Source organism: Natrix helvetica, assembly GCF_964273705.1.
Source record: "Natrix helvetica genome assembly, chromosome: 2".
NCBI classification, from domain to species: Eukaryota; Metazoa; Chordata; class Lepidosauria; order Squamata; family Natricidae; genus Natrix; species Natrix helvetica.
Window position 1 is genome coordinate 240,440,107 of NC_138552.1, and position 17,136 is coordinate 240,457,242.

The following is a 17,136-nucleotide window of genomic DNA, read 5'->3' on the forward strand; positions in this document are numbered from 1 at the left end:
GCAACAACTTTCTGGTTTTTCTTTGAAGACATTTCATTTCTCATCCTAGAAGCTTCTTCAGCTCTGATTGGATGGTGGATTCTCCTTTGTTTTCATAAAGCTATCTTTCTCAAAATGAAATAAAAGATTCCAAACTCTTTCCTGAAGTACAGATACTAGCTAAGTGTCCTCCATCCTAATGTCTCCACCTGACTGCTTTCTCTCTACTAAACTTTTTGGTTATTTTCATTTCTTACTGTATCAGAATAATTTTGAATTTTTCCTACAGTCATAGCTATTCCATCCAAATTTGTACTCGTGTACAAATGTGATGGAGATTCTCATCCTGTTCTCATCCAAGTAATTGATAACATGTTTAAGATTAAAGACTCTGAGTCTGAACCCTGCAAACATCAGAATAATTGTACCTACAAAATTTCCACCTTGTATTAAGGAAGTGAGCTCATTTTTAAAAAAATGAACTGCTCAATAATCTTATCTGCTGACATTTTTTTTCAAGGCAATTGGATGTTAATCACTTTTTTAAATCATCCACTATAGCTTTTCTGGGTCGAAATGGCAGATTAATTACCCTGTACCTCCAAGGGCATTTGCCGTCCCTACTGTGACCTTCACATGTTCTCCAGTATTTCTCAAATACATGATAATTTGGCCAAACTATCAGCAAGTTCCTTCGGTATCCTAAAGTGCAATCTGGACAGATACCAACATTCCAATACCATGTTTCTGAATCTCAGGCTTCCAGTATGTCCCTTCAACCTACATTTTACATTTGCTTTATGAAATGTGCAGCCTGTGCTTGGGGAAGATTGAGCCAAAATAAAAATTGGTAATAGCGCCTTTGTATTAGGCCATCTTCGTTGACCAAGTGAATCTTTATTTTTAATCTCTCTAAAGAAGCCACTTGCCATAGTTTTTAATATCCATTCAACCAACATCCGTTCATGTTGCATGTTACTTGCCTAAGACTGACTACTATTCCAGGCTACATATTCCTCATTGTGACCTCTCTGACTTGATTTTTTTTTTATGCAGCAGCACTGGCTTTTTCTGTTTGTTTTTATTTTCATCTTGTTGGAATTCTTTGGAACTGTTGTTGTTATTACTAACTTCTTAGGAACTTTTTGTGATCAGCTAAATGGCAATTGTTTTAATAGTATTACAAAAGAAAATAAGCAAACATGGGACATGTCTGATGAAAAGGAATGAAAATGTCTTTACACAATGATGTATGTTGGATCACTACTCTAAAACATGATATATTTGGCCTTTAAAACAGCTTTGGACATAAGTCCCTCACAGTCCCACCTTTGCAAACTCGGGAACCATGGAAGAAAACAAGGGGTGCTCGCATAGATTGGCAACTGGTTAAAAAATGAGCAGAAATGGGCAATTCTTGTGTTGATGAGATGCTCAAAGTGAGGTTCCTCAAAAAATAGTTCTGGGATCATTCATTTGTATAGAAAAAACTCATTTGTTTAATTCACTTATTTGATCACCCAGAGGATTGAAGGAGCAGAACACTGTCTTAATTCTGATCTAACCCAACACATTAACTGAGAATTTATATTGCCCTGCTATGAAAACAATGGGTTTACAACCTCTGCTGTTCTCTGTCTTGATTCAAAAGGAGGTAACCCAGAGATGAAAATAAAGTACTTCTAAAAAAACAAGACATGGTGTGCTATGTGTAACCATAGGACAGACTGTCAAAACAACTGAAAATTGACAACCTGCTGGCATCCAAAGCTCACTTTGTTCTCAGAATGGTTTATATTGATTGCCATTAAATAATAGGTATGAGAAATTAACTTTATTAGAAGTATAGGCTAAATTTAGATGCCAGGGGAGAAAACTATTTCCAGGAACAACCACACATTAGAAACTAAGGCTCAAAGCTAACTCTGAGACAGTACGAGTAAGTGTAAAGTAACAATTGATTTTTATAGTTAAAACAATACCGTTAGCTGCACAAACTGTGCTTTCTATTTTTAAACAACTGGATAAGATTTATAACAAAAAAATGAAAACAAGTTTTTAATTGGCTTACACTAAACTGTTCAGAGGGCACAAAAGGCACAGAACATTGAAGTTAACTAAACTGGTTTAGAAAAAGAATCTGGCTGGCCATATAGAAAGAAAAATCTTCAATTAGACAGTGGATATAATAGAGAAAAGAACAAAATAAATTCAAAGGGGAAATGAAGCCCTAGAGAATCTTATTCCATTCCACTCTTTAAACAGTAAGAACAAATATTTTTTATAATATTACTAAGTTCTTGAAAATATAAAATACAAAAGAAAATTAGAACAGTGGGAAAATGCAGGGGGGAAAATAGAAGAGAAAAAAGTGTAGGGGATAGGGGGAAAAACATTGACTTCCAACTCCTTTTAACTCAGTAGAATAATATAGCAACATTACAACCTCGACCTTTTACTTTTACAATATGTACTAGTCATTTCTATTCCAACAAGTTATCTAATCAGCAAAACTCAATTTCAAACAGTAAGAACAAATCTGATGTCAGGGCAACCCAATGCTCTTACAGATTAGAAGCATTAGCTTTAAGAGAAGAAAATGGTGTTCCATAAAATGATTACTAAATTATGTGAGAGCTGATATAATATCAAATATACTATGATGATATGGGGACTATAGAATAGTTATCATCTTATTATGCTGGAGATAGAATAATGAATAAATTTACCAAAACCACTTTTCCCTCAATGACATTGCACCTGCAAGAATTGAGAAAATTCCACATAATACCAATTAAGATTCTTTTAGGAGATCATCCCTGGAACCTTATCACTTTTTTTCTTGAAAGGAGAAGGAATATTTTTGTGATCTAGAAAAAAAATGTAAGTACAACACAGAGATTAAAGCACGTATAAAGCTCAAGACCCACCTATTCCAAATAGCCGGCCTGGCTCAATCATAACTTCATAACGCTCCTGATGGGTTTTTTAATTCAGTAATTTTATTTAATGGGATTTTAAATTGTGTTTTTTAATTGTCTTTCACTTATGAGTCTACCTCCACCATGCACATGTATATGTCTTTGTTCTTTATGTATATATGTTTGTCTTTATCTGTATTTTATCTGTTTTGATTGTACGCCGCCCCGAATCCTTCGGGAGAGGGTTGCGGCTAATCAAATAAAATTATTATTATTATTATTATTATTATTATTATTATTATTATTATTATTATTATTATTATTATTATTATTATTATTATTATTATTATTATTATTATTATTATTATTATTATTATTATTATTAGAGAGAGGAACAGAAATCTTCTCAAGGTCATGAAGTCCTCTTTCTATCAAGGCCAATTTTAAGCAAGCATTCTCTGAGAAGGGAGGGAGATGAATGTCAAAATCCTGGTGAGGATGAGTGACTGACTCGTTTATTCTCCCCCCACAAGCAAAGAAAGAAGTTACAAACCAGAAACACTAAAAAAAAAACCCTCCCTATTGTATAGCATTGATCTCACTGAAATTAAGTCCAAAGAAGTCAGGTATGTCATGAACAATGAGTCATGGGACAGACCAGCAAGAGGTAGCATACTGGAGTATCACGGAGAGACACCTGGCTGGAACTAGGAATGAAGGCTGAAGTGCCCCTGCAATCACATGAACAAAATTGGACGCTTGTCCATTTGCATACCCTTATGACTGGTCCCCCACCTAAACTCCCTTCCACCCTACCCCGGAAGGGTGGGTGATGCAGCAAGTCAGGAAGCAGGCCCAACACCTGTGGGACCCCAATGGGGTGGAAAGCAGAGCACAAGGTGTCACATGGGTGGGAGAAGCCCGAGGTTGCATGTAAGATGGGGATGTGCTGTAGTGCTAGGCTTCCCACACTTTCCGATTAACAACCACAATGGGGGGGGGGGAGCAGGACATGTGGTTGTTAAGTGAGGTGATCATATGGGTGCTGCATTTAACAACCATGACAACTTACGACCATTATGGGCAGGCTCCATTATGATCATAAATTGATTACCGTAATGAAATAACACTCAGGCTTTACGAGCACATGATCCATTTTTACAAAGAGACCATACCAGGTAGTTGTTAACTTAGAATCACAATTGAGCCCAAAATTTCTGGTGCTAAGCAACACAGTTGCTAAGTAACTTTATCCCATTTTATGACCTTTCTTTCCACAGTTGTTAAATGAATCTGGCTTCCTCATTGGTTGTGCTTGTCAGAAGTATGCAAAAGGCGATCACATGACCCAGGAAACTGCAACTGACATAAATACATGCCAGTTGCCAAGTGACCTAATTTAGATCATGTGACCACAGAGATGCTGTAATGGTCATGTGAAAAAAGACAGGTGTAAGTCACTTTTTTCACTGCTGTTGTAACTTTGAATCATCACTAAATGAATGGTTGTAAGAAGAGGACAACTGTATTCTACCCCAAATATGGCAATGGTCTAAGTAATCAGTTTAGATCAAAGCACTGGTTTGGTAAAATTCTGATCGATACTTAGCAATAATCTGAATAATTAACCCTCTTGGAAATAGTTCTCCAGGAGGCCTTTCTTGAATTAGGATTAATGCTGCAATACACAGGGAATTGAAATGCTCATACCACCCAAATTTTGTTGAATGCTCAGCAGCAACCCCTTTTTTTTAGAAGGCAGTTGATTAATTCCAACTATGCTGGGTGTCTGTTACCAGGTAGCGTGAAAGAGAAAAATTAATTACTTATGAAAGTTGTTCCAAGTAGCAAAATGTATCCTTAATACAGCCTATAGTTGGAGGCTTCAAACAAAAGGGTGGTTAAGTATTTTCATATACTGGCTAAAGATTGATCTCCATTAACTTAGAATTTTGACATATTGATCTTGCTAGACAACTTTCATTCCACGTGGACAAAGAAAAAGAAATTGGAGACAGTTCTGAAACTGGTTTTAAGTCAGAGACACTATTGTCGCTGGGACAAGAACAGACTACGACTGTCTTTAGACAAAAAAAGACTTGCAAATGGAGTAAAGCAAAGCACTATGTGGAATGCAGTTGAGGGATAGTAAATTTTATTTTCAATCATTAACATTTTAACCCGATTGCAGTTGAGATGCTTTGGTATCCTGCTATCAACTACACTGAAGGACAACTTTCAGAAAACCCAAGGATGTGTCCGTCTGTTTGGAAATACTGCATCTGTGGGCCATGTGTTAACCTTGTGAGATATACATAATGAATTCTTAGTATCTTTCATTATTAGTAATTTTCTGGGTGAGCAGAATTTGCAATAAATCTCTTTCTACTAAAGACCCCAGATAAAACAAGCCATTGCTAAGTTTGCATTTGCAGTCTTCAAAATGTGTGCTTTACTAATAGCAAATGGATTCTGGATTGATTTGGGGCTATTCTGTGTAGAGCAGAGAATTCTGTAGTTTTGGAGTTCCATACTGCAATAGCAATAGCACTTAGACATATACTGCTTTACGGTGCTTTACAGCCCTCTCTAAGCAGAGTCTGCATATTGCCCCCAACAATCTGAGACCTCATTTTACCCACCTCAGAAGAAGGGAAGGCTGAGTCAACCTTGAGCCTGGTGACATTTGAACTGCCAAATTACTGGCAGCCGGCAGTAAGCAAAAGTAGCCTGCAGTACTGAACTCTAACCACTGCACCACCGTGGGCAATCATATTTTCTTACCAGATTTTATGGTATTCTTACCAGATTTCACGGTATCTTACTTCTGCTCTGTTCATGTTCTTTTTTTCTTTTACTGTACTTTAATTGCTTTTATTTTGACATGTTTTGATATGTTCTGTGATATTAAGTATTCAACTTCAATTTGTATATAGATGGAGTTGAGGCTTATCAGTAAAGTGGCCACATTTGTTGATGATATCAGCTATTCAGGATGGTGCAATCAAAAATAGATTGTAAAAAGCGCTAAAAGATTTCCAAATCGGGCAAATGAGCTTCAAAATAGTAAAAGCAAACTTATGTATGTTGGCACAAAACAACCACTTAATCTTTATTTGAAATTATGCATTAGCAAGATCTGAGGTAGCAGAACCTGAACGGGGGAAATTATCCTGGAGTTACAGTGAACAGCTAGATGAAAATAGCTATTTAAATAGCAGCTGCTGTTTAAAAAAATCTATACTTTTCCAAGGGAATTGAAAAGGGAATTTAAAAAAAGTAAAATAAAATTGTAATTCAAACTTGCAAATATGATGCCCTTCCTTACAAAATGAAGCATCCAAAGTAGTTAGGGAACTATATAACTCCCCACAAAAATAGACTGCAGAATATAAAACTCTTTCACTTGGAACAAAGGGAAAACATAGAAAGAGTCAATCGTTTCCAAACCCTGGCAGCTTTAAGATGCGTGAACCTCAACTCCCAGAATATTTTATCCTTGGTAACTTTGAGATGTTTAGATATTACTGGCTAGGGAAGGCCATACATTTTACAGTTACCAAGGTTGAGAAACATTGCATAGTGTGGAGACACAAGCGTGTTTCTCTTTCTAACAATGTTAGAACTCAAAGATATCAAATGAACTAAATTCAAGGAAATTCAGAAATGCTATAAAACATTTTTTCCACTCTGTAAATTGTGATATTCCCTGGTTGTAGTTGTGGTAATGGCAGGTAATTTTAATGGTTTTAAAAGGGAATTGCATAAACTCATGAAGGCTCATGAGGGCTACCAACACTAATGGCCATATATTATTTCTTAAACCACAAATAGTATGCTCAATATCCTGATCGGTGGGCAATATAATAGCAAAAGGCTGATGACCTTCAGTTTGGGCTTGTGAGTTTCTCAAATGTTGTATTAGATGTGCCAATGGTCTTCTCTGGCAGGGTTTCATTGATGTTAACTCCCACTCATCTCAAGCTTTTTCCATTGGTTTCTGAGTTAGAGATACACAATTACACACCCAGGATTTGTTTCTCTTAAAATCAACTCTCCCCAACTTTATGTGCTCACTTTCCCTTAATATCCTAATATCAAATCAAGGATACCGTATCCTATTGTGCCTTCCTCTACGTACAAAACAAAATATGAAACCATATCTAAAAATAGGAGGAGGGGGAGAAGGTGCTATCAGGAAAAAAACAAAACATGTGTTTCATTCCTCTGATGATACTCCTGATTCAAAGGCATGTGTATGTGAACATTTACAAAGCTATTTCATCACATATTTATTTCCAGTATCTGAAAGTGCCTGTGATAGTAGTAATGTTTTCCAAAAATAATGCCACCTTACAAAATAAGCAAGTCTTTCTATTAAATTAGGAGGTTCTAAGAAACCTTTCAAAAGCCAAAACTTTTAAGTTACAGGTCAGAATATTTATGTTCAAGGAACAGAGATGCTCTGTTCTAGAAGGGCCTTTTCATGATTACTATTTATTTGGTTACACTCAATTAACATTTCATTAAAAAGGAAGTGAAAGTTTTGCTTGAAGGTAAATAATGTCTATTGAACTTCTGCTTAAACTTCAAATCATGGGTTAGTCTTCTTTCGGTTGAAAATCCCACACTATAATTCTATAAGGATTAACAATTGGCACTCCTTGGCTTACCCGCTGTAAACCATCCCTTGTCCTGCAGTTGCTGGTTGAGACAAAGGCACACATTCTTTGGGCTCTGTTCCAAGCCCCTAACAAAATATAGCTCTTAACAGAATTGAACTGTCACCCGAAAATTTCTCTACTGTAGATTTTATCACTGAGTAGGTGGACTTACAATTAGTTTTTGAATTGTAGTTAGCTTATCTTTTCTATTGATACAACCTGGAAATAATATTATGAGTAGATATAAGTAGAATATGTATACAAGCATATATGTACGGTATATGCATCATTATATGTATATGTATGTTTAAATCAAAATAAGCATACAAGCACAAAGGGTTCAGAAGTTCTGTGAAATGAAGATTGTCTTATCTTTCACACTTTATCATTCCACCCATCCATCTACTCTCAAGAAAACTGCATGATTCAATACTACTCCTAGAAAATACATCTACCCTTATACAACAGGATAGGAATTTTTAAAGACAGATATAATGAAAAATATTCTTATGTGAGAAAACAATTTTCAGCATCGATTCAATAATTATTTTAAATAAATTGCCCAGTTATTTGATATAAAAATAATGACATAATTCTACCTGAGCCTTTAGCTGGAACAAACCAACAACAAACTAATTGCTACACTTCACTGTAAATGATGCTGAAATTAACAGACTTTGTGTATATTTGATTTAGTATTTCCTAAAGCAGCAGAGGGCTCTCTCATATATTTTTATCCTTGATTCTTTCTTACTACAGTGGAACAACATTTACTCTGGGATACTTACTCTTTATAACTACTTTCAACTTGTTTAACCATTAAAAATAATTTTGTATATAGCAAAAAAGAATCTTGTTTTATTAGTAGATTTGTCCTTCCAATATAGCATGTAGCTTTCTTCTGGTACTTTTACGCAAGATGCTTTAAAAAGTATGAGTTAGAATCTTTCTTTATGTAAACCATTTGTCTACAGTGAATGTAGGCTATATATGAATGGTAGCTTTTCTTACTGAAGCTATTTCCACAGGAAATGTTCAGATTATAATTTTAAATCATTTAACAACATCATTTACATAGGTTACATTATTTAAAAACTAACTATACAGGTATTTCTTATATATTGCACGTTGAGAGCTGCGAGTTGGTCACAGCTGTAAAAGCAGGCTTCAGGCTTATCACAGAAACATTCTAAGTACATCCAAAGAGGATGAACAAGTCTGATTTAGAAGTTATCAAAATGTACATTACTATAGAAATTATTTTTTGCAAAAAATAAAAAGAAATAAAGAAAAAAAAGGAAAGAAAAAGAAAGCTATACTGAAACCAAATCTAGAAGGAAGAGTCCTGCTGAAGCCACTGAAATCCTCAGCACATGAAACGTGATCAAAATCAGTCCAGAAATCTGAAGTCATGGTTTCTGTTCAGGAAGATGTGCCGAGTCTTGTGAGCTAGATGGAGATTGAGAACAGGGAGGGCTTTCTTGGTAGTCATTGGGCCTTGTAGGTGGCAAGTCTCTAACAGGAGGAGAATAATCCCTTAAACCTGGCGGAAGTAGTCGTGGACCTGGAGGATAATCTCTAGGAGGAGGTGGCCGGAAAGGAGGTGGCCCACGGATATATCCTCTCTGTTCAGGAGGTGGCAGGGGAACAGGAGGAAAATCTCGCATTCCAAATGGAGGACCGGGTGGATAATCTCTAGGCATAGGTAGCGGTGGAGGAGCTCCACGAACTGAAAGGGGAAAAAAAAATGAAACTGGGTGGTTCAAAATCAAGTTACCATTTGCCATCACTTGCATTTTAGGAAATCCTGCTTCAATCTTTATGCCCGCACATAAATATTCAAAATAGGCTGTAAAAGATTTCTGGGTTGTAAGGATAAGGAATCTGTGCTCTTTACAGCCTTTTGACACTTCTAAGATTTTTCCTTTTTTTATTTGTTTTGCTAAAAATCAACTAGGCTTAATACAAGACTGAACATGCCATCAAAGAAGCCTATAACACTCAAGTTATTGTTAAGACCCAATCTTTGCATGTTCCGTATATAAGACAACTTCATATTCTATACAAAATAACATTTCTTTCAATACTAAAAACAGAATTTCCTTTAAAGTGCATTTTAGCAAACTATGATATGTACTAAAAGGCATTTGAAAGGTATTTAGCAATAAAGCTAAATAATCTGAAAAAAGCACAATGAAAATAAAGTCCATACCTAAAGAGATAGGAAGAGGACGAGGTCCATACGGCAGGCGGTGTGGTGGTCCAAACCGAATAGGAGGTGGCAAATGCCCAACTGCTGGGGATGTCATTATGGGGGCTCCTGGGAAAGATGGTGGGCCTTTAGAACCAATGTTAACCTGCAGAAGACTGCAGTGTTAGTTATCTATAAGGGCATTATTCATGAAATTACAGAACTATAGATTAAAAGTACTTTAAGAAATATTGCTGCTGAAAAGATCTCAAATTTCCAAATTTAGAGCTCACTGTGTTTAATGGAATTTTTCTTTTTCAAGAATATACTTGTATTCAGGCGACAAAGTAGTATTTTACACTATAAAAGCTTTCTCAAAATGGCAATCCAAATCTGAACTAGATACTCTTCTAAGTGCATTCCTTTATAACACCAGCCAATCCAAATCCCACACCATCTACAGAAGAAAATGATCAGAGGTCCTCAGGGGTTAGAAAAGCCTTAAGTGTCAAGCGCGACCATTTATGAAGCAACTGGATTATATTTTCCTTAGCTTGCCCAACAAGGCATTTAGCTTTAACAAATTGCGAAGCCAAGAGAAAGAACTGCAACCCAGAATGAGTTTTGCACCACATCACTCATGCCGAGTCATGAAGCACTCCATGCTTTTTACATCCTTCCCATCGAATGCAGGAGAAAGGCACCATTCCCAGCCTCTTGGTACTCACTGCAGTTGCTTCACCAGAGGAAGGTGGGACAGCAGAAACGTGGGGGACCTCAAGCTCTTTGGTAAGATTTTGCTTTGGTAAGATATTGCACCCCAGCAATATAAAGATGGGGTGAAAGACAAATAGAAATTGATACATAAGTAAGGCATGATATGGCTTATATAAGGTAACAAAACAAAGATTCCGTACAGCATGTCATTTCACCCAAAGAAATAGAAACCTCCCCACTTACCATTCCATCAAGAACTGCAGTTGAAGGAGAAGATGTTCTTGGCCCACTGTTGATCAGTGTTGTTACAGGAGGACCAAGATCTGGAAGGAGAAAAAAATATATATGACATATATAATATTGCTTGAAAAAAGATGCTACACTTTCAAAATGTAGATGGAATTTCTTGCCATTCTTACCTGGGGCAGACATTCTTCCTGATAGATCAGAATGTCTTTTTTGGAGTGGAGGGCCATCAGTCATAGTATCTGAAGGATTACAATGCAGTTTGGTAAAGAAATTATCATCTTGCCAATTAAAGGCTGTGAAACACAGTGCCCTCCAAATACTTCAGACAACAATCTCCCAATTCTGACTATTGTTCACATTAACTGAGCTGAAAGGAATAACAAAGGGTGTCCAAAAACAACCTGGAAAACACCAGGAGGCCACTCTGTTTCTTTGATCTTATGTCTTCTTTATAAAAAGAGATACATCTATTTTTAAACTGGTGTGATTTAGGAAGTAAGTAGAGTATTAGTCTAGGACTGAGAGGATTTAGGCTTCAATTCAACATGAGTTCTGAAAATGCAGTGATTTTATGCCAATCACCTTTCTTTCCAAACCATCTAAAAAGATTGCTATATGAAAAAAAGGCAGAGCATTATGCACATTACCTTGAGTTCAAGAAGACAATGTAGAATATGTTTTAAAGTAAATATACAATATAATACAATACAATACAATAGTAGAGTTGGAAAGGACCTTGGAGGTCTTCTAGTCCAACCCCCTGCCTAGGCAGGAAACCCTATACCGTTTCAGACAAATGGTTATCCAACATCTTCTTAAAGACTTCCAGTGTTGGGGTATTCACAACTTCTGGAGGCAAGCTGTTCCACTGATTAATTGTTCTAACTGTCAGGAAATTTCTCCTCAGTTCTAAGTTGCTTCTCTCCTTGATTAGTTTCCACCCATTGCTTCTTGTTCTACTCCAGGTGCCTTGGAAAATACTTTGACTCCCTCTTCTTTGTGGCAACCCCTGAGATATTGGAAGACTGCTAACATGTCTCCCCTAGTCCTTCTTTCTATTAAGCTAGACATACCCAGTTCCTGCAACCGTTCTTCATATGTTTTAGTTTCCAGTCCCCTAATCATCTTTGTTGCTCTTCTCTGCACTCTTTCTAGAGTCTCCACATCTTTTTTACATAGGGGCGACCAAAACTGAATGCAGTATTCCAAGTGTGGCCTTACCAAGGCATTATAAAGTGGTATTAACACTTCACGTGATCTTGATTCTATCCCTCTGTTTATGCAGCCTAGAACTGTGTTGGCTTTTTGGCAGCTGCTGCACACTGCTGGCTCATATTTAAATGGTTGTCCACTAAGACTCCAAGATTCCTCTCACAGTTACTACTATTGAGCAAGGTACCAACTATACTGTACCTGTATAAAATATACAACAGTGTGCATTTTTCCTTTCATACGTGAGATATTCAAATTAAAACATGGATCAGGAATTATAAAAGGAATTCATCACTACTACATAAGTGCTTGATAAAGTTTAGCAACAAAAAGCAAAAAATCGGAATTAAAAATCAGTAAGTTAATCAACATAGTATAACAGAGAACCAGCTCAAAACTTTGGGGCAGAAACTTCCACACATAGGATTTAACTAAGTATTCCTATAAAGGTCTTTTATGATTTAGCACTGGAAGACTCCTAGGCAAAGTTCTTTCTCACACAAATTCAAACAGAAAATTATCATGCTCATTTTTTTTAAAGCTACAGTCATTCTAAGCACAGGTAGCCCTCAACTTATGACCACAATTGAGTCCAAAATTTCTGTTGCTAAGTGAGACATTTGTTAAGCAAGTTTGCCATTTTATGACTTTTCTTGCTATAGTTGTTAAGTGAATGTGGCTTCCCCATGGACTTTGCTTGTTGGAAGGTTGCAAAAGGTGATCACATAACACCGGGACACTGAAACTGTCATAAATATGAATCAGTTGCCAACCAGTTGTTTGAATTTTGATCACATGACCGTGGGGGATGCTGTAACTTTTGTGTGAAAAATGGTCATACGTCACCTTTTTCAGTGATGTTGTAACTTTGAATGGTCACTAAATAAACTGCTGTAAGTTTAGGACTACCTATACCCCCCCCCCCCCCAGTTCTTCTTATCTTGATTTAAGTTGAGGTAAAAACACAAGAACCACCTGACTTAGTTACTGAATTTAACAATTAAAAAAAACATCTGCCACACTTGGGCAGAGCTTTTTGATTACTGGGAGGAATTTGTAATATTTTTCAGGTAAGATAGATGATGATGCAAAATGAATATTGCCAAATGCAATATTTGGTAACTGAAGTGCAGAAGGTTTTCAAGTCCTATCCAGGTATGAGCTCATCCAAGATATAAAGATGATGTTAGCATAATGGAGAGCGACAGTATGAAATATTTACCAGGTCCATCACAATTGAACAAATATCATTGGCAGAACAAGATCTGTTTCTACCAAAAATCCCCCAAATCTACCTCAAATAAGTGGGGATATCCTTAAGAGGAATAAAGAGAGAGAGAAAATCAAAGCAAATCCCATTGTGCAAGTGACAGTTCATTTTCATATTGTAGTCCTCATGTAGCGACTATTCATGGTTATGATGAAAAGTAACTTTGTGACTAATGTGCATATTAATGATCTTTGCAGTATCTCTCTCTGTCATGTGTTCACAGGCATTCCAGGCAGTTAGTATGTGTTGCCCTGTGCTTGATCACCCCACCCACCTAAAGCAGAGAGATTGCCTAAACAAGCCCTTTCTTCCTAAGTGGGGTTTCTCTGCAGCATGCCTTCCCTAAAAAGCGCTAATGGTAGATTAACAAGCTCAGCCAGGAGCTTAATGGGCAGATCCTGCCTGAAATTTATAAGACCCTACTCAGTCTCTCACTAAAGGCTTTCTTTTGCCTCCTAAGTAGCTGCTTTCTGTTGCTTCCTTGAGGACTGCCTGTGTGCTAAGCAAATTCTTTTCAATGAGTACAGCAGAACTTACAAACGTTTACAAAACAAAAATGGCACAGAAGGGGAAATCGGCCATGAAAAAAAATATGCTGTGATTTTTTTGGGTCGGAACCTGATTTGGTCGTGGTCCGAAGCATTCGTGTATTCCCATTTCTGTGCTGCTTACTTTGTTATAATCCCTTCCTCTCCAATAAATACAATCAATTTTCTTCTGGGTGAGCATTCCAAAGGGCGACGAAGTGGGGAAAAAGAGCTATAAGATTTTCTCATGAGTTGAGTTTTGGAAACCTTCCCTGCCAATCGAGCTCACCCAGATGTTTAGGGTCATATCCTTCTAATGCTGCAAAGCAAAGGAAGGTGGAAATAAAATTGTAAACACAGCTGCAGGCGTGTAATTTTTCACTTATTTACCATTTCACTTAATGACGGAGTTGTCTGTCCTAGTTGCAGTTTTAAAATGAGGACTACCTGTGCTGTTTGCTAACTCCAGAGTCCTTATTTATTTATTTATTTATTACATTTAGATCCTGCCCATCTCAGTGATAAGGCAACTCTGCACTGCTTACAAATGGTAAAAAGGTAAATATACAAATAGTTAAAATTAAATTATGTATATCTGTTTAGAAGATAAGTATTAGTTTCTTGCTGCAGAATAATAATTATTTTTTAAACGATTGCTTATTAAATTCACCTCTTGATCCATCTCTTGGATTGGCAGAAGGAGGTCGTCCAGGGGGCTCCATCATTAGTGGTGGCGAAGGAGCTCCACCACTCACAGGCGAGGGCCCAAAAGATCCATCGCGACTTAATGGACCTGTTATGAAGTAGAAATAATACGTAGGAAATGTGGCAAAGTATCTATTTACTCTTCTAAAATGGTAAGTTTAAACACATGGGAAACAACTATACCTCTGCGAGGTAAAGTCTGATGGTCTGGCCGGCCTGCAGTTGGTTTGACAATTATTGGTCTCTGAAGGGAAGCTATTTTCTGATTCACCTCTATGATTCTAATAAGAAAAAAGAACATTCTTAGTGGAATTCCAGCCCCTTTAAAAAAAGCTAATTTTTACTTAGTGTTGTCTCTTAGAAACATAAAACATGCTTACTTTTGTCTCAAGCCGGCAGATTCCCTTTTTTCTTCAACTAATGCTCTCTCTGCAGAACGTGCTATGAGCTATAAAAAAGATAGAAGTACATAAATCCAAAACTGTTAGTTGAATATCGCTTGAAATCAAAGGATTGAAGAGCTGTTCAGGAATATCAAGAGTAAATAAATAGAGTAAATAAACACAATGTAACAAAATGTTCAAAGCTGAAATGCTGTTCTTAAAACAAAAGGTACAGCCTTACCCAATTGTCATGGGCCTTCTTCTCATGAGCAGCAATCTTAAAATATTAAAAGAAAAATTTTTTAATTTGCAGAACACCTTATAATCTAGTTTTCTTTTTCAGAATGTCTTGAAATAGCTCCAGACCTGATTTTTATATGACCGCTCTGTTTTTTGCAATTCTTCCTCCATTTCCTGAATTCTCTGCCTGTCAAAGAAGATGAAAAGTTTTTTTTTTAAAACAAAGTTTTATTGGTTTTTTTAGGGAATAAAAAAGGAAAGGGGTAATGGAAAGGTTACAAATTTTGGCAGTTGCAGTGTGCGGCAGGTGTCCCCTCCCTCCATACTCATAGTATACATTTACACAAAGTTCAGTACTAAATAGCAATATATAGTCAGCATATAAATTCAGTTAATAATTTCAATCAATTTATGTCAAGCAGATTTCTTACTCATTTTTGTGACCTGAGTTTTCTCGGTATTGCCCCTTCTCCCCCCGCCAGCAGAGCTCCGGCCCCTCCCGTGTCCTGTGTGTCTGTTGCGAGATCATCTGGTTTATCTAGGAGTGCTTAATTTTTTTCCATAAAGGCCTGCGCCTCTATGGGTGTATTAATTCTAACTCTTGTGTCCTCCCAGAATATTAACATACCTTCAGGCATCAGGCATCTGAACCACACCCCCTTCTGGTAAAGTTTCTTCGCTAATTGCGAATAATTTTTCCTTTTCTCCCTCACTTTCTTGGGGATCTGTTTCAGAATGGTTATTTCCTTATCTTGGTATTTCAAAGCTTGCCCCCTTTGTGCACTCAGAATTTCATCTCTTGTGGTTTTTCTGAGAAATTTAATGTGTACCTCCCTGGGTACATGAAAAGTTATTTCTAACCACAATGCTTTCTCTCAAAGTCAAAAGTCAACATATTTACGTATCAAAATTACTTGTAAATTTTCACTTCTTCAATAGCCAGGACTGCCTTTTCATCTGCAGCAGAAAGCTTCTGCTCTTTTTCTTGACGTTCATACTCCTCTTGTGTCAATTTCCTAGGACAAAATAAATAGCGGCATAATGAAATACAACCAAGTTATGTTCCATTTGGCAACATTCAACTGCCGATACCAAAAAGCAAGTAACCAGAAGAAGATTTTGAAGAAAGAGATACAAGAGCACTATCTTTTGTTAAGGAAGGAGGAAGAGTGTGCCCTTCTGCATTTGGCATTATCAAATATGCTGGCACTTTACTTTCCAGCAAAAGGACATAAGCATGAGAAACCAACAGAGACAAGCTCATTTAAAACACCAACACATCCCTTAAGAAAAGACCTCATCTTACTTTAGAAATCTGAAACTTCTTAAACAAAACTGTCAGAGTTGTGATTGTCACTGAAGAAATGGTAAAAGCACAGGGCTTAAAGAAACCCACTAGCCTAAACAACCACCCACCCAACCCTGTTTAAATGTAATAAATGTCCCAGTATGGACATGTTTTGGATACTATTCTCTTAATGAAACATCTTGAAGGCACACCTAGCAATTCTTTACTATTTCATTAGGTTTCTTTACTTTTGATACTGCTAACTGTCCTTTTGTAACAGGAATATGAAAGCATTCTACTGAATGCATTGATTTTAGAAACTGTTTCCCCTGCAGGATACCAAATATATAGTTTTTCAATAGATAAGTAAATATTTAAATATGGTGACCCGGACTGGAGAGTGTGCTTGCTTTCTTAATAATTGCCATGTGCAGTTTCCTCAATTTGTCCAGGACTGTTAGCAGGTATGCCTTTACATCATCATTTATGTCATCAGTTGAAAATTGCTGCAGTGGAAGCTAGGAGTTGATTGAGGGTAGAATCACAATTTAATGTTATTATTCTCCCTATGGTGATTTAAAAATACTTACTTTTGAAGGGCCATCTCTTTCTGCTGATAAAGTTCATTGAGAATCTCTACTTTCTGTTGAAGCATTTTACACTCGCTCTCTAGCTGAGATTTTACTGTCTGTATGGAACATGAATCATGCTCCAGCTTCTTGATTTGCTCTGCAATAGAATAAATTACATAGTATTACTTCATTCTTTATAGCAACGTTTTTAACATTTA

At 36.7% G+C, this 17,136-nt stretch overlaps 1 protein-coding gene across 5 annotated transcripts in view; it reads right to left on the minus strand.

Moving 5' to 3' along the window:
• Window positions 1-4,578: 4,578 nt before the first annotated feature.
• Window positions 4,579-17,136, minus strand: part of MIA3 (MIA SH3 domain ER export factor 3) — a 35,788-nt gene continuing 23,230 nt past the window's right edge. Inside the window, exons 18-29 of one of the 5 annotated variants that reach the window (XM_081940182.1) lie at window positions 16,937-17,075; window positions 15,973-16,074; window positions 15,185-15,245; window positions 15,060-15,095; window positions 14,816-14,883; window positions 14,619-14,716; window positions 14,389-14,523; window positions 10,892-10,957; window positions 10,716-10,795; window positions 10,484-10,555; window positions 9,777-9,921; window positions 4,579-9,293 (exon numbers count right to left, since the gene is read on the minus strand). In XM_081940182.1, the coding sequence (XP_081796308.1) occupies window positions 8,974-9,293; window positions 9,777-9,921; window positions 10,484-10,555; window positions 10,716-10,795; window positions 10,892-10,957; window positions 14,389-14,523; window positions 14,619-14,716; window positions 14,816-14,883; window positions 15,060-15,095; window positions 15,185-15,245; window positions 15,973-16,074; window positions 16,937-17,075 (1,322 nt within the window). In that variant the 3' untranslated portion in view covers window positions 4,579-8,973. Of the gene's footprint in view, window positions 9,294-9,776; window positions 9,922-10,483; window positions 10,556-10,715; window positions 10,796-10,891; window positions 10,961-14,388; window positions 14,524-14,618; window positions 14,717-14,815; window positions 14,884-15,059; window positions 15,096-15,184; window positions 15,246-15,972; window positions 16,075-16,936; window positions 17,076-17,136 lie in introns of all 5 variants that reach the window. The other 4 variants (XM_081940183.1, XR_014174262.1, XM_081940184.1 and 1 more) reach the window with 4 other exon arrangements.